The following is an 18,954-nucleotide window of genomic DNA, read 5'->3' as shown; positions in this document are numbered from 1 at the left end:
AGTTTCCACTTGTTCAAGACGAGTCACGATACCTTGAAAGACGTCCGCCATGGAAGCCTGTACTTCACCCGACTCCATCGGGTCAGTGCAAACTGTCACGACTGAAGGGCTGGATGAAGTCGTGTGGTGTGTAGCGACTGGAGACGGACCAGAGGATGAAGGATTAAATCGTGCAGGTTTAATAATAGAATGCATAAATGGAAACAATACACACTTGAATACTTTCTTAAAGTGGCAGTTAGTGATAAACAATACTTGAGCCAGTAAGGCACTTTAGAAGAAGAAAGTTCATTTGAATAATGACAGTTCAAATAGCATAGGACGGCAGGCTGGGGACTTGAAGAATAAGAGGATCCGGAAAGAGAATGTACTTGATGGTAAATGAAGGATCCTTGAAGACTGGAAGAAGATGAATGATGAATGAAGATTGAAGAATTGCTTGGAAGCAGGAGACTTGAAGGGCTAGGCCAGGAAGCTCAGGGATACAGGCAGAGACCAGACTGTGGAGAGAACTGGCAGCGATGGGGTTAAGCAGCAACCTAGACCAACACAGAGCACGAGCAAGGCACCAAGGTCAGGAGAGGTGAGTCAGAGAGCCGGAGTCAGCTGGGAGCTGTGAACGCCTCTGGAGACTCTTTGCACTGACACTGAACAGCCCTAGGCAGATCCCCTATATCCCAAGAGGGCGGCTGCCATTGGCTGTCAGGTCAGTATGGGAGGAAACCTCAGACCTGGGCCAATCTGCTATTTTGCCCTTAACCAAGATGGCGGCGCCGGCCTCCCGGCACCATTACAGCACACACTGCTACACCTGTCGACGTCCCACGCTGCCTGCTGCCCACCAGACTGCCGCTGCCCGCTGCCGCTGACCCAGAGACCACTACACGCTAGCCGACGGCGGGCGCGGACGGGTGAGTAGTATGCCCGCCGCGCACCGCCGCGGCTGAGTGTGACACCAATAAGCAGCTGCCCAGTCTTTTGAATAATATTTTTCAATTCTCCCGGCCACCCACCTGCAGCTCCCCAGGCTTACATGCCATAAATCGCATGTGATTTATTGCATGTAAAAATATGGTACATTAAGGGGATTTCTATTTCACATGGGATGTTGCTATGGGCCACCAATCAGATACTATCTATTATATTCTAGAAGATTCTTAATAAATAACCTGATTGGTTGCCCATAGCAACATCCTATGTGAAATAGAGCTTTTAGTGAGCTCTCATTGGGGATCTGCCGGGGAAGTTCAGGGAAATCGGTGCTGACTTGTCATTAGTACAAGTCGGCCTTATGTGTGGGGGCCTTAACTGTCCCATATAAGGCCCCATATTGTATACCTATGACATACACTTGCAATATATAGATCTATAACATTCTAACTTCTCATCATGACATATTTGTCAAGACATCATATTCTAGTCTAGTCTATTATAGTATCACTTCTTATCACTGAAATGCCATTGTTAGCAAAGCCTTCAATTTATTAATGAATGCATACTTGAACTGCCAATGGACAGTGCTTGTAGTACTAGACACAGCATTCTAGTGCTTATTTTGCCAAGTGTTACTGTAGAGTTACTATTAAATTAAATTATATTAATTATAACAAAAACCTGAGGAAAGTTCACCTGTGACTTACATTTTTAAAAGTTCACTAACCTATTATAGCTAGTTTATTGTATTTTGTAAAATAAGTCCTGTTATTATACACTATCATAGGCGAATCTAGAATTATGGTAATGGGTGGTCCCAAATCTAGACATAACAGTAGGGGGACCTTAGCGCGGCGCAGCAAAAAGGGGCGTGGCCTCATGGGAAGGAGGCGTGTCATCACAAAAAGGGGTGTGGTGTTACACTTTAGACCATACACAGTAATGCCCATAACACATTTTAGCAAACTCTGTAATACCCATTACACATAAAGCCACACGCCGTAATGCCACTTACACATAAGGCCACACGCCGTAATGCCACTTACACATAAGGCCACACACCATAATGCCCATTACACATTGTGCCACACATCATGATGCCCATTACATACTATATAACAAACCGTTATGCCCATTACATATTTGCCACATAATTGCTGCTTACCTACGTGCTCATTGCTAGGGGGTTCTTGCTTGATGGCACCATAGTACCCATTACACATGATTCTGCACACCATAGTACCCATTACACATGATGCCGCACACCATAGTACCCATTACACATGATGCTGCACACATAATGTCCCTTACACATGATGCAGTACACATAATGCCGCTTACACATGATGCTGCACACCATAATGCCCCTTACACATTAAGCCACACATTATGCATAATGCCCCCACATACCGCTACTTGTAGCGTCTCTTAAGCAATGCCCCGAAAAGTGCCACTTACTGTAAATTTTTATATGAGCCTTTGCTGCTGCTGCAGGGAGAGAGGGAGAGCGGTGCAGCTGCTTCTATGGTGAGAGGAGCAGAGCGCAGCGCAGAGCACGCTCACACTCCCCTCCTGGTGTCCCCTCTATCCGAATGGACATTTGAAATATTGTGCGCGCTGTTGTTGTGCATGATGTCGGGGGAGCACGCCGGGCGCCGGCACCACATGATTAAAGGGGGGGGGAGGCTGAGGTGAAAGCGGGAAGAAGAATTGGAGTGGAAGCTGCAGGGGTGACAGTCATTGACAGCTGGGCAGAGAGCAGGGGGCTGCCCGGCTGTATTCAGAGCACTGCAGATCACGGCTGTTTAAAATAATACCCCTTTCACAACAGAAAATTCAGGGATTTACCCGGGAATATGATCCCAGGATCATGCAGGGACATTCCCAGGCTGACACCTTATACACCAGCCTAGTCCCTGCATTTTCTGGTGTGAGGGGGAGAGACAACCACTTCCCTCTTCCTACCCCCCTTTAACCAACCAGCTATATCTTCAGAACCAACTGACCCATTTACATGAGACCAGTATCATATTGAAGAACTTTTGAGTTGGCTTCGAAATATTTTGGTCCCATGAAACTGGGCTGTTTGGTTACAGAGAAATCTGCCCTCAAAGAACATAAACAGTCATGAAATTACATTTAAGAAATGAAAAAAAAAAAAAAAAACACGGTTTAACCTCAATATCCCTGGAACCATTTAACCCATATGGATTCAGCCTGGTATCAGATTGAAGGCCCAGCAATTTGGGTTTGACTGAGATCAACCTCGAGCTTCAGTGATGCCGAAGGGGGAACTGGCAGCCGTTGAACTGGGTGGGGGTTGGAATTAGCGGGTCCCATGTTATCCTATAGGAAAAATGTTCCAACTTTGCCTGGTCGTATCTCGGGTTCCCTAGGGGCTAGAGACACGGGGCTGGGCTCGTTGGAAAGCTCCATCCCTCAGCTACAAAATGGGCTAATGGGTGGTCCTGTGCACCCCCGGACCACCCCCTAGATTCGCCTATGTACACTATGTATATTTTTATTATGCTGTTGTAACTACGCTCTGTTTGTACTGGTATATTAGTCTTGCTATAGAAATACTACTATATAATATTATGCAGCTCTGTGTTATACTGAATAATCTTAATAATATTATATTGTTTAGTTATGTAAGTTACGCAATAAAAACTGCAAGTTAATTCCACTGAATTTTAAAAAAAAATGTTATGTCCTGCCTAGGCCAACTTCCGAGTACAAATTGTATCTGACGGACGATATCTGCGGATTGACAATGCTGAGGTGACAGATACAGGGAGATATACTTGTATTGCTAGTAATATTGCTGGATATACCACCAGAGAATTTGTGCTGAACATCTATGGTAATAATTATCCTTAATATGCTTTCAAATTGATTTTCTTATATCTCCTCCTCAAGTCAAACCTCTCTAATTTTGTGAGATGCAGTGCAAGTAAGCAGATATATCTGTATATGTGGTTCCCATCATAAACCATGGTGGAGGAGGTGTGATGTTGTGGGGTTAATTTGCTGGTAACCTTTTGATGAACCCACTGACTGCTGAGCCATCATGGCTAGCACAGTATCCTGCAGTGACATGTCTTCCTATTTGGCTTGTGCTTAGTTAGGCCACCATTGGCCTTAAACATACCTCCAGGCTCTATAAGAACTGTTTCCACAGTCACCTGTTCTAAACCCTATAAAGGTAACTTGGGATGATTTGTACTAGAGCATGGGTCTTCAAACTGTGGCCCTCCAGATGTTGTGAAACTACATGTCACAGCATGCCCTGACAGTTTTGGCATGCTCTTATAGGAAAAAATGTGGCAATGCATGTTGGAACATGTAGTTTCACAACATCTAGAGGGCCACAGTTTGAAGACCCATGTACTAGAGTGTGAAGTAAAATCAGCCAACAAGTTCTCAGCATACTGTATATGGGAAAATCTCCAAATAGTTACATTTGCAAGAAAAAAAGTTTGTGAACCCTTTGGAATTACCTGAATTTCTGCATAAATCGGTCATTAAACGTGTTCTAATCTTCATCTAAGTCACATACACCTGGATCGTAGGTCTTCTGAGAGCTCTTTTGTGCGAGACATGGTTCACATCAGGAAATGCTTCTTGAGAATAGTAAACTCAAAACTGGTGTGTGTGTTTTTTTTGTAGGGCAGGGTAGCTTTAACCAACAACTCAATCTCGTCTAATTATTGGATTCCAGTTTGGCTGATTCCTGACTCCAATTAGCTCTTGGAGCAGTCATTAACCTAGGGGTTAACATACTTTATCCACTCTTCACTGTGAATGTTTACATGGTGTGTTCAATAAAACATGAGAACATATAATTGTTTGTGTGGTATTATTTTAAGCAGACTGTGTTTGTCTATTGCTGTGACTTACTGCAGATGAAGATCAGAATACATTTTATACAGAAATCCAGGTAATTCCAAAGGGTTCACATACTTTTTCTTGCAACTGTATATCATGAGGTTGTTGGAGAGAATGCCTAGAATGTAAAAAAGTCGTTGTCAAGGCAAGGGGTGCTTACAATAAAGCATCTTAAATATTAAATATTTCACAATTGTTTAGTTTGCTGCATAATTCCATACAGTACTGTATGTTTTTATTTTTATTGACATATATTTTACTATACGCCACATTAAATTAAACTTTATTTATGTACCATGTTCTGGAATAGCCTACAAATAAAATTTTCTTCCAAAACAGTGTTGTCCAACATCATATTGCTATGGATTAATATTCATCTTTTGTCAACAGTTCCTCCTTCAATAAAAGAGGGTCCTAATTTAGTGACCACCTTTGATAAGAAGCCTGCTCATTTGGAGTGCATTGCCAGCGGTGTCCCTTCACCAAGTGTGTCATGGAGAAAGGACGGCTCTCTTCTAACTGGAAACAATGAAAGGTCAAATTTGATAACACTATTATTTCAAAGTCAAAAAAATAGCTGGGTAGAATATCCACCTCCGCCGGCCCGCACTCCGCCAGCAGCTGCCAGATACTGAAATCTAGGGCGCTGACGGCACAGGGAGAATGGCCCCATCTGTATGTGAAATAGTATTATTTGTTTTATTGTGTTGCCCCTAATTTTCCCAGTGTATACTAATAGCGAGTATAGGTCATAGGGTCGACAGAACTTAGGTCAACCACTATAGGTTGACAGTCACTGGTATTCGGAATGGTTGAGGTAAGGATGAGAATAAACTCAAGGGACATGGAATAAGAAACTCTGACTTTTATTTCTTAGTTAAACCTTGTTTGCTGAGTTCTGATTCTAATCTTCCAATGTGCACCATTTCTAAAGTATACTGTACACCGACTGGACACACCACAGAGCTGATTTGTTAATGATCTATCTGCAGGGGCTGCCTTTTTTCTTAAGGAGGACCTGAAATTTTAATGGTTGCACATAATTTCTTAAAGGTATTGTCTGTAAGCAGACAACTCCATGTTTATATTGTATCTGGGGTGGCCAATCCCGGGAACAGCTCAATATAAGGGATACAATAAAATACAATACAAAATGAACGCTAAAAGGGATAAAGTAAATTGACTTTATCCCCTTTAGCGCTCATTTTGTATTGTATTTTACTGTAGCAAATTGATGGGAAATTAATGAAAAGATCTATGCATGGAATAAATGTATATATCTGCAGAGTTTTGATATGCAACCACCTTTGCATGCACACATGGTTTACTACTAGTCATCTTAATCAGCGTAGACCTACATCTACTGTATAGAAGTTGCAAAACATGATCCTTCCGATAGATGCATTGTGATTGCCTACAACTCTGCATAGAGTAAACCCTCTATAAGTGAGAATAACACCTTACAATAAAGTTCCACCACTTTGATTGTAAGTGTGCATGTGACCCGGTATATTTCATACTAGCATCAGACCATTTTTGCTCTTGTTCAGTGGGAGTTCATGGAAAATAAGAAGACAGGCATTCTCTTCAGCACCCAATGCTCAATGTTTGTTATCAAATGGATTGATTCCTTGTCCTATGAGCAGTGCAAACATACACAGAGTGATATGAATACAACTGCAAAATGGGTGAAATATTTTAGGCTGCTTTTCTATATTATAGATATTTCATCACAGAATCTGGTTCTCTGTACTTTCCATCAGCTGATACCACAGACTCTGGGTATTACTTCTGTCTAGCAACTAATGCAGCTGGATCCAACCAGAGGCAAATTGAGCTTCTGGTTTATGGTATGTATTCCTTGGCATTGGTTCATGTTTAATATTTAATGTACATGCAATACTTCAGTTAGAACAAAACGCAGATGATGAAAGCACCAATAGTACAATTCCATGTTAAAGATTTACATATAAACACTTAGGAGTGATTTCATTGGCTACAAGGTTCTGTCAGGACATCACAGCTATTGGCAAGGATATTTCTCTTGTTCTAGCTCACTCACCATAGAACTGCCAGCATAAGATTTTTATACTGTAATGAGTGGAATTCTCCAAAGTGGTAGATCAAATTGAATTGACTGACGGTGCAGAAGTATCAGGTGTGATTATATTTTTACACTAACCTTCTTGAGGAGATGATATTATATCCTGTGAGCATTATCTACTTTAACAATCTACACTGCATGTATTCTTCATTTCATATAGTCTTCATGTCTAAGTTAATGGAATTTTGGTAGCATCCTGTTGGTTAGCTTGATGGTATTACAGAATGGTTGAGGTAAGGGTGAGAATAAACTCAAGGGACATGGAATAAGAAACTTACTTTTCTTGCTTAGTTAAACCTTGTTTGCTGAGTTCTGATTCTAATCTTCCAATATGCACTATATCGCCTTTCTCCCATTGCACCGTCATGGAGCCCAACTCTTCCTATTACTTTTATACAGTACTTTTTTCTAGAATTATCATTTTCAGGACTAAAGAGCACCATTTCTACAGTTTATTGTGCACTGACTGGACACACCACAGAGCTGATTTGTTAATTAATTTATCTGCAGGGGCTTCCTTTTTCTTAAGGAGGACTGGACATTTTAATGGTTGCATATAATTTCTTAAAGGTATTGTCTGTAAGCAGACAACTCCATGTGTCTAGGGTGGCCAATCCTGGGATCAGGATTGGCGGAATCTAGGGATTTGGCCCTAGAATTGCCAGCATTTTAATCCTGATATTGGAATTGAATCCAGAATTTTGGAATGAAACAGCGCATGCGCAGTCTAATGCCGTGCAGTGTCTGAGCACTACTTCAGACGCTGCCTGGCTTCTCCCATCTCCGGCAGTGAGGCTCTGTACCTCGTGATATGGTCAGGGGGTCACGAAGCGGAAGCACTGCCACTCCTCCCGGAAGCTCCGCCACCCCTGGCCGTCCTCACCACATGAGTACATTTTTTTTTATTAGGGAGGCCAATCCCCGGAACCCGAGAAACCCGGGATTGAGCATTTTTCAATCCCGATTTCCTGGGATTGAAAAAACTCTCTGGGTTTGGCATCCCTAATTGTGTCCTTACCTTGATACTGAGAGATATAGTTCACTACTGAAGTGACAGTATTAGCTCTAGGTCACGGTTCTAGGTCACAGCGCTTAAAGATGAAAACTGTCCACTTCAACAGAGCAGAATAAAAGGAACGGCTCCCTTTTTCTTATTTGCTATACAGATGATAGGCCATAAATGGACCATACTAGGCTTTAGTTCCAAAAGTTGGTAAGGTTTGTACAGTAACAATAATGCATTTCTATGCTGCATGTAATTGTTTTACAGATCCTCCAGTCATAAGCCCAGGCCCACGAAATGTCACAGCAATCATAAACCTCCAGACAACATTGATTTGCAATGTGACAGGTACCCCTAAGCCTAAAGTAGAATGGAAGAAAAATGGACATCTAATTAATACAGAGAAAAATCTGAATATTTACAGGTATGTTGCTCAATACCAAAACCCCACTAACAATTTGGACATGCTTATTCAGGACCATTCGCAAGGTCCATTCGTTCGCACGCGGACCGATGTTTTTTGATTGCACATGCGCATTTCTCTGCATGTGCATGCGCTTGCTGCATGCGGCCATGGCAAACAGATTGTTCGCCGGGTGCACGTAAGCAACCTTGCGGGTGGGGGGCGGAGAGGGGTGTGGGGAGGTGGGCTGCCCCATTGCCATATGGGAACACCCAGCGTTTCATGGATGTTTCCATGAGAATACTGGCATTCTCATGGTAATGAGACATGACGGACAGCGGGGGGTGGGCAGCTGACATCACCAAATGTCACCAACTTCCCCCCAAGCAGACACGCATCTGTAAGGTTGCTCCATCAAATGATGGGGCGGATCCCAGCAGGCTGCCCCGTATGCGAATTTGCCTTGCAAATGGGTGGCAGTCAGCCGCTATTCGCAAGGCAGGGTTTGGTGGACTTGCAAGGCTGCGAATTGGCAGTCTTGCAAATCAACCTGAATAACCTCCATGGTGTATAAATGGGCTCAGGACATCAGGTAGCAGGTATAATACTGATACTGGTAAAAAGTTACTAATAGCATCCCAGTTATTAAAGAGCAAGAAGTGGTGTGTCAATACATATTGGATCATAGGATCAGCTATAATCAGAAATGCTTTACCAGTTGCATGCAATGCTTCAGTTGTAGGGTGTAATAGTAAAATGACAGGGGAGACAGTTCTTTTTTCTCCATTCAATAATAGAGATGGTCAGTCCAAGGACATATTGATTCTCATACCAGCTGTGCAAAACATTTCTAATATTTGAAAATTTGGTAGAATATCTACAATTTTAAGTTGTTTGGAAAAAATGTAGCTTTATTAAAAAAGTAGCAAAGATTTGACAACATTCACACCTGTTTGACGATATTCAAATCTGTCCATATAATCCATATAATGAAGTGATGTTTTGCATATTTCAGAGGTTTTCAATTGTAATTTATAAACAGCAAACTTCAAAAACAATTGTGTTTTTTTAATCAATTAAGTATTGTATAAAAAGACATTTAAAGCAGTACCCTTAATGTAAATTACGAACTTGATGTACAAATTGTGTTTGAAAAACATAAGCAGGAGAAGCAGGAGTACGCAAACGTCCTGTTTTTTATTTATTTGTGATGCCAGTTTGAGCCTTGCTTAGCTGTATATTAGTCATATAATAATAATAATAATACGTTTTAAAAGTCAATAGACATACTGTAAGTCCTATTTATTGATTTTGCTAAATACATCTGTTTACTTTTGTCAAAATATGAATCTGGTTTATCGTGTATACCTATAATAAGTAAATGGCAAGAAAAAAAAAACATGGAAGTTTAAGTGGATAACAAAGCTCTACATAATTCTATTGCAATACTAATTGATTTATAAAAAATATCATAAATAAATGTTGAAATGTTTAAAGCTCTTTTTTTGATTATATGCCGTTTCCGGGAAGTATATTTTTTGCCGTTGGTGTAGTTTGTATGTGGGGTGGCTAGCTTTCCCTTACTATTGCCGGGATCTGTGCTTCTCTTGTCCAGCGAGGCTTTTTCTCTGGGTCTGTTTGCAGCGACTTCCGGTCTTGGAAGTACATACTTCCGGTTTCCTCTTTCCTTCCCCAACATGCCTAGATATGGTATTATGTTCAGTAGTGTAACAACAAATTTATCGCCCTCCAGCTGAAAATGTTGTCAGTGTCCCCCCCCCCCCCCCCCCCCCCCAAGTAAAGTTAACTCACCTGCCTTACCACTCCGAATGCGACATCCCCCGCCAGTCTTGTCTGCGGTCCCGGCACGCCTTGAACTCCTCTTCTCCTGGATCCTGCTGCAGCCTGCTATTGAAAACTGACCCTCACAAAATGGCTGCCCCTAATAGCAGACCATTTTTAAGGATGCTATAGTAGGCCACAGCCTCCGTTGTGTCCAACTATCACTATATGTTTATATATGTATATGATTTTTACGTTATATTTCGCAGCCTTTTAATAATAACTGAATAAAAGTTGATTTTTAGGTAACTTAGGTGCACCATACTAGGGACAAACTTTTTCTTTCTCTTTGTATGTATCTTCATCCTCAAAAACTGTCTGCTGTATGGGGGCAGACTTTTTTTGAAGGTCAGTTTTTAATAGCAGTAGGAGCCAGGAGGAGAGCAGGGACCACAGAAAAGTACAGCTGCGGGTCCCAGCCAGAGACAGGGCCATCTTAACAGCAGTGTGGGCCCCTGGGCAAAGCAATGCACTGGGGCCCTTACCCATTCTCCCCTCCTAGGGGTGGGGGATGCTATCAGCAGCAGCTTTGATGTCCCACGGGTGGCAGGATGTGCTCTATCTTACATTTAACATGTAGGACCTGGAGCAGTAAGTTTTGCTAATTACTCCTTTACTGCACAGGTGGTGGGAGGGTGAACACTAACTTGTGCAAGGGGGCACTGAGCTGAATGAATGACTTCCAGGGAGGTAGGGGGTGTTTTATACGCAGGAGAGGGTTGGATAATGGAGTGGAATTAATATTCGTCATTTTCCGGTGGAAGGGCAGCTTGTTTGACTGCAGATATCGCCATTATCTGGAAAAAGATTTCTTAGCCTTCAATAGTATAAAAACCTAGAGTCCCAACTTTCAGGAGGTGCTGGGAACTTGGGGATCAGAGATCAGGAGCCAGAGCAATACATTGACAAAAATATAAAACTGTACACCAGACGTTTGGCGCTGGAGCAGGGACCGGCTGCTGGAAGGCTGATATCTCTGGTTCTGGGCATGATAGAGAAAAGCCGCGGTACTTGTGTATTATCCTGGCACCCAAGATTTCCATTGTACGGCATCATATTGGTCGAATCGCAAGTCCTCTGACCTTTTCATACCCCCACTATCCACGTCGGCGTGGAGTTGACTTTAGATAGTCTGGCGAGTGCAGCGAGCCACCGAGCCCGAAGCGTGGCGAGCGCAGCCGGATTACTTCACATGTAATCCGCGTCCCCTCGCCAGGCTCGCTGCGTTTGCCACGCTTCAGGCTCGGCGGCTCGCCACACTATATAGAATCAACTCCACGCTGACGTGGAGAGTGGAGGTATGAAAAGGTCGGAGGATGCGTACCGCCGCCCCTCACGGGCTCGCTGCACTCGCCACGCTTCGGGTTGGCATTGATAGTGGGGGTGGCGTTAACAATGGGGGTGCATTTAACATAGTAATCACCCATCAGGGTACTTGTGCAATTTAAAATCGCATCACATGCCATTTTAATGGCATGCGATGCGATATTTTATTGTACAGTGCGGGTCTTTGGACCCATAAATCGGGTCCCATCACATCCCATCACATACCTCAATAAGTGGTATGCGATGGGCACCGTGATAATACACAAATACCCAAGCCGCTGGTGTCAACAGAAAGGGGAGAGTCTCAGCTTTTGGAATATACTCTCAGAAAAACTCTAAGTCAGAGAGAACCTGAGAAACATGACTGGGAATTGCAATTAACAGGTCGGATGTGGACTGCTGCTTTGAAGTTGGATATCTCCAGTTCCCCAGGGCCGATTTTCTAAATTCTGGTATCCCTGGAAAAAGGGGATCCTCATCTATCAGGGTCCTTATACACCTGGGGCCCCTAGGCAAGTTCCCATTAAGCCCAAACGAAAAGACAGCCCTGGCCACAGATGCGGCAGCGGCATAGCAATATCCCCACAACCCCCACACTTTCTGAGCGCCTCCCTGCTACCATGCGGTCTGGGCCGCCATAGTTACGCCACTGGTTATGTTTCTCAAAAAAGATGAGAGAAAAGAGGCTTCTGTCTATATGAATACTGATCCTCAACAGTTCTCATCACATCCAGTAGGGGGCTGTAATATTTGTTTCAATAAATTCATGTTAAAATTCGGAAGGAATATCATATTTTGTTTATTGAATATACTCAGAAATAATGACTCAGTTTGGTATAAGAATTCAAATCCCTATATGATAGCTACACTGTAAGTGCTAGATTGTCTGTGTGCCAACAATTTTATTTTCAGAGAAATGACATTATGGGGTAAATTTACTAAGATGGGAGCTCTGTTGAAGATGGGATGTTGCCCATGGCAACCAATTTGATTCTATTTCTTATTTATTTAGCACATTTTAGATCCAGAAGATAATAGATACAGTAGAATGTGAATGGTTGCTATGGGCAACATCCCATCTTCAATAGAACTCGCATAATAGTAAATGTTTGGTTGTGATTGGTATTTTTTTCTAATTTGTTGCTCCATTGTATTTTTCTTTCAGTAAAAATGTATCTTTGCTGTTTAATATTCAATCACAGGATTGAGGGAGCTCCCAGAGCTATTCTAATCAGCATACTGCTAAATTGGAGAATGCCGGTACTCGCGGGTGTTTAGTCGCATTCATTGTCATTTTCCAACTTAAGTGCCTCCCGCGATGCTGTTTGTGCCGCACTATGGCACAAAACAGCATCGCCGCCATAGTTTTGTCAGATTTCGGGAATGGTGTGAGCAGAAAACCACTAGTTGGAGTTAGCAGCACGCTGATTAGAACAGCTCCAGGATCTTTCTTCCAGAGCTATTCACTGCTCACTGTGTTGAATCCACCCCATAATATTTTTTATTTTTGACACAATGACTTCTAATTCTTTTGCAGACTTCTGTCTTCCGGATCACTCTTGATCATCTCTCCAGCTATAGACGACACAGGGACATATGTGTGTACTGCTTCAAATGATGCTGGGCATGATGAAAGCGAGATTTATTTGTCAGTACTAGGTAAGGATAATATATAGAAACTTGGTTTAATCCTGACATTAATGTTGGGTACACAAATAACTTGAGACAATGGTAGTTAACAACCTTGCAACCTTTTCAATGATTTGCTACACCCAGGAAAAAACTGTAACACCCTTCCTGTCCAGCCCTGGTCACTATACCAACCAATGTAAACCCATGGTGTCTTTTGTTTTATCTTCAGTACCATCATCCATTGCTGATGAAGTGTCAAATATTTTTGTGAATAAATTGTCATCTGCTGTGATTCCCTGTACTACGTATGGTGTTCCGCAACCATCTGTCCACTGGTTTAAGGATGGAAAACCCCTGTCTGCTAAAGGAGATAGCTACAAAACATTGGAATCTGGTAATGTTTGTCTACTAATTATAGGCTACAAGTTTTTTTGCCATTGGCTCTAATATTCTAATGAAAATTGATATGAGCACATTTTGAGGCTGTTCGCTAAAAATTGCTTGCAACCCTATGGAGCAGCGATCGCTTTTTGGTTAATTCCGTCTGCCGTAAAGTGCGTCCGTTGTCATGATTATTCACACTTGTGAATCATCTGCTGCTAATAGGAACAACCCATAATCTGTGTGTGTGTGTGTGTGTGTGTATGTATGTATAATATACTCTATATATAATAGCCCCAGTAGTGCTCACTCACCGTACTGGCTGGGTCAGGCTCCGCTGCTGCTGGTCACTGTAAAGGAAGGAGAGTAGAGAACAGGCTTCTCCCACCCCTCTAGCGATTGTTTCAGTTATGCTAAAGGATGGTGAGCCAAAGCCCATTAGCAAATCACCACAGTTGCTGACTCTGATTGGCTGGCAGCCAGCCCTGTATTTTGGCTGCTGGATGCACATAGACCTCCACATAGAAGTGCCACTGGGGCAGTCTGCATTGGTGGGTCAGTGCAGCGGGGACATTCATCGTGGGCGTTCGCGGGTATGACCCACTGTGGCAGAGCACATTGCTAAGCGACCAGTTTGCAGAGAGCAGACTGCTAGGGGTGCAGAGCAGATGGCTGAGTGGCCAGGGCACAGAACAGATGACCAAGGGGCTGGAGGCACAGACCAGATGGCCAAAGGGCTGGGGGCACAGAACGGACTTCCAATAGCCCAGGGGCACAGAGCAGGAGGCCAAGTGGCTGGATGCACAGAACAGATGGCCGAGGGGCTGGATGCTCAAAACAGATGGGCGAGGGGTTAGGGGCACAGAACAGACTGCCAATAGGCCGGGGGCACAGAACGGGATGCAGAGTGGCTGGATGCACAGAACAGATGGCCTAGGGGCTAGGGGTACAGCACAGACTGCCAATAGGCCAGGGGCCCAGAGCAGGAGCCCGAGTGGCTGGATGCACAGAACAGATGGCCGAGGGGCTGGATGCTCAAAACAGATGGCCGAGGGGTTAGGGGCACAGAACAGACTGCTAATAGGCCGGGGGCACAGAACAGGAGGCCGAGTGGCTGGATGCACAGAACAGATGGCCGAGGGGCTGGATGCACAGATCAGGATGGCCAAGGGACTAGGGGTACAGAACAGACTGCGAATAGGCCGAGGGGCTAGAGGCATAGAAATTATGGCCAAGCAGCTGGGTGAACACTGTACTACGTACAGCATCAATGTCTCTGCAGTCATCTTCTGGGGCCCCTCAGATCAGAGGGGAGCATCACAGCTGTCTCATTTGACCCCCTGTCACTGGGACTGGTGCTACCACCCTTCAGAGGGCCCCTACAATTGAATTCTCTTTGAGCCTTAGTCTGATATTGGCTGCAGCCGTCCCTCTCATACAGGGATGGCTCATTTAGCCACGCAGGATACAACAGTGATCCCTCTTTAATGGCAGATGGAGGCTTTCATACATAAGAGACTCCCCTCCCTGTCAGCAATACCTTTGCAGCTCTTACCCTCTCCTGGGTGCTGCATTATAAAGATCTCACTTGGGTGATCACACTGTAACCAACATGTGTCTCTCACATGTTTTATCTCTCCAGACCTTTGTACTGGTCTTCTTGGGTGTTAGCTTGTCGTTGTGGAAGCTGCTGCAGCCCTGCCCTTATCTTTATGGTTTGGAAAACCTTGTTCCAGTTATAGGTTAAGGTTCCACTCTGTAATTGGAAAAATTAGGGTTCTAATGCACCAGGGCTTATTTGTGTAATTCTAAGAAAGGCTGCTATATTGAAGTCTGTCAGTAGACTGAGTCACAGGGGTTCTGACTCAGTATGATATTGTTCAAATATAAAAATACATTTTGGCAGACGCTCAATTTAGTTCAGTGATATCACTCAGGTGCATGAAAGTGGTAAAACTGAGGAGAAAAAAGAGATTGGCTTCCCCAGCACACTGAATGATATCAGGAAACAGTTTTAAAACCACATGGTAGTATATTCAGAGATCTTGTTACATATATTTGCAAATACGTGGGTGGTGTATCTATAATGGGTGCAGTGTGCACCCATTTTTTAAATACTTACTCTCTGCAGTCCAGCGGGGGTGGCAGGACTGCTGGAAAAATCGCTGGAAAAATGACGCAGCGGACATATTTCCAGCAATTTGTGCATGCGCAGTGAATCCACAATGCTGCACAATCTCTGGATAAATGGCATCCACGCTATGTTTCTGTAGATTTGCGCATGCACAGTAGGGTCTAATAGCGCTAGTGCTCAGATCCTACTGCTCCCGGTGCTCCGGTACTGCTCCAGGCAGAGAGAAGGGGGCCCAGCTGGAGGAGGCTGCACAAGGGCCTCCTCCTTTCTTCACTGCTCCAGGCAGAGAGAAGGGAGCCCGGCTGGAGGAAGCTGCACACGGGCCTCCTCCTTTTTTCACTGTTTCAGGCAGAGAGATGGGAGCCCGGCCGGAGGAAGCTGCACACGGGCCTCCTCCTTTCTTTAAATGCCACTGCCTGCAAGCTTATTCACTTGATATTGTTTAAATGTAAGCAAGGAGAAAAAAGAAGCCTGTCACTGGCGTAATAAATTAAGGAAATAAGTTTAATATATACCTTCTATTCACTTTAACTAAAAAGGATTGGTGGTCATATCAAACAGCAAAATATTGCTTAATAAATTAACAAAAATGCTAAGCAAAATAATATACCGTTTTTGGGGTTAGACACAAATATTGAGTTTACCCCAGAATATATCAGGGGGGACCCCGCCGACAGACGCATCTCCAATAGTTTTTCTGAGCAGTGGGTTCCAGGGTTACTGCCATTCTGTGATGGGGGTATCCCATTGTAGCCTATGGGCTACAGAATGCTCTGACGGCAGGGCAGTGCAGTCAGCATGGTATCAGCGCTGACTGCCCATATGCAGACCCCCAGCACTCAGCAATGCTGAGCACAGCAGAGCACTCCTTTCCGAGACCCTGTCCCTGGATCTGTAGGGAGATACATACAGGAGAAAGGATTGCCTATTGCAATACGATCCTTGGCAGAAAATCCCACCCAGATCACATTGCATATGCGAACCAGTAGTAAATGGGCGCCTAGCTCTTTATTATCTCAATATGTTGCTACACTCTCTTCCCAAATGTTTCTAAGGTCACAAGTAATTGACCAAGATATTGGGCCTGAGTTAGACTAGATCTCCGGGCTGCTAATTTTGGAGCCCAGCGATCAGATAGCCGCCTCTCCGCCAGAGTGAAATCCCGCCCTTTGCAGGCCTGCGAATGGCTTAGCATGGCATGCGAAAAGTCACTATGTCGGGGATTTGTCTGCAAATTCAATCGCAATTGCTCACCATGTAATAATTTCCCCAGCGTGGGCAGTCTGTGCCTAGCCCAGGACTTACTTAGCAACTGCAAAACAATCATACTGATCATGGCTGGAGCTGACGTCACACACCCTCCCTCCAAACACCTGACCACCCCCAAATGCCAACTTCATGTCAATCACCTTGTGAATGGCCAGTGATTAAAAGGTAGCAGGATTTCATTGCAGGACCGTCTCGCATACTATGGGCCGTACACAGTCTATTGCAGGCATTCCCTACCACGGTCCTCAAGGCACACCATCAGTGCAGGTTTTAGTGATATCCAGGCTTCAGCACAGATGTTTAACCCCTTCCCGACATTTGACGTACATTTACGTCATGGTCGGGATGTACTTCCCGACACATGACGTAAATGTACGTCATGACTTTAAACTGTCACCGCGTCTAGAGATGCGGTGACAGAGGGACGATGTCTGCTGTCCCTGACAGCAGACATCTTCCCTCATTGCCCAGGGGGGGCAGTGATGCCCCCCCCCGATCGGCGATCGTTGCAATTGGCTGTTCAAATGTGAACAGCCAATTGCAGCGTTTACTGTGTTATGTATATAATTTTGACTCTGCTGCCCCCTAGTGTCCAAAAAAAATAAAAGAAAGTTGAAATAATGAATGAAACATAAAGTTTACATATAGTCTATGTTAGTTATGAACTATTTTGAGTGGTATGATTATTTGTCTCACAAGCAGAAAATTTAACATTTTGCAAATTGCAAAATTTTCAATTTTTTTACGACATTTTGGTATTTTTCACAAAAAAAAAAAAAACTGTATCGACCAAAATTTACCACTAACTTAAAGTACAATGTGTCACGAGAAAACAAACTCAAAATCACTGGGATAAGTAAAAGCAAAAAAAAGTTATCCCCACTTAAGTGATACATGTCAGATTTGAAAAAAAGGCCTCTGTCAGGAAGGCAAAAACAGGCTGCGTCGGTAAGGGGTTAATCAGATTCACTCAGATACTAATTAAGTCACCTGTGCTCAAGCCTGGATATCACTAAAACCTGCACTGTTGGTGTGCCTTGAGGACCGTGGTTGGGAAAGCCTGGTCTATCGATTAACAGATTTTTAGCCTTGTGATCAGGTCTGAATCAGGCCAAAAGTTCCTTAGAGGGAATTTTATGTGAACACTAAAATGAGAGAGCAGATGATGTTCTATTATTAGCAACAGTAGGGATTCATGTCTGTATGAAGTATAATTAGAAATTGGCAAATAATGTACTATAATAAACGATCACAACCACTACTGTAAATGTCCAGGTACTCACTTTTTACAGTATTTTATATACACCACAAGGTATAACATATGGTACATGCTTTATATTATGTATCGCTGAGCTATTGATCTATTACGAACTGTGGTTGATCGTAAGTCAGTTGTTGTCCAGTTGTTAATGTGTGTCAGTCTGTATAAAGGGGGTGATTCTGGTTGATTCGCTAAGCAGCATAACTTTGCTTCTTAACGAGCCAACTAACATACCCGCCGCCCATGCGAATGCCTGCGGTGGTCCACACATCCCCTCCGCTTTGCGAATGAATGAATTTGCCGGGGACCAAGCAAATTACAATGACCCCCATAGAAACTTGTTGTTTATTACTTTGATATTCTAATGCTGTTCATTCAAATTCATCCAACTTTATTGCTTATATTAAAATGTGACACTGGGGAAAATACTGTGTGTCCAATGTTTATTGTCACCATTTATTTCTGTGTGACAGCAAAATGCTGTATTTGTGTAAGAGGGATGACACTTCCAAAAACCATTTGGGTATAGTCAATGTTCCCCCACTCCCTTTAGGGTGGGATGTTCTAACATCCGCTGCCCTGTATCGCCCCCCCTTCGCCGGCCACCGCATTGTTAATGATCGCATATGCTCTAACATATGCGATCATTAATGCAAGGGACAGCTCTTCCAATAAGAGCTGTCCCTTGTGATACGACTCCAGCGCTGGACTTCCGGGTCTGAGACCTGGGAGTCCATTTGTGCATGCGCAGAGCACCGGGGACGGCGGGGGGCATGCT

The 18,954-nt window shown here is 43.7% G+C and overlaps 1 protein-coding gene across 1 annotated transcript in view; it reads left to right on the top strand.

The window, feature by feature from the left end:
• HMCN1 (hemicentin 1) overlaps window positions 1–18,954 on the top strand; it is a 362,739-nt gene that overhangs the window by 246,116 nt on the left and 97,669 nt on the right. Inside the window, 6 exon segments of the mRNA XM_083156769.1 lie at window positions 3,655–3,796; window positions 5,212–5,356; window positions 6,544–6,671; window positions 8,196–8,352; window positions 13,037–13,158; window positions 13,361–13,525. Of these exon segments, the coding sequence (XP_083012895.1) occupies window positions 3,655–3,796; window positions 5,212–5,356; window positions 6,544–6,671; window positions 8,196–8,352; window positions 13,037–13,158; window positions 13,361–13,525 (859 nt within the window).

The sequence above is a fragment of the Crinia signifera genome, chromosome 8 (genome assembly GCF_055691185.1).
Source record: "Crinia signifera chromosome 8, ASM5569118v1, whole genome shotgun sequence".
NCBI lineage: Eukaryota > Metazoa > Chordata > Amphibia > Anura > Myobatrachidae > Crinia > Crinia signifera.
This window is presented reverse-complemented; position numbering and strand designations above follow the sequence as displayed.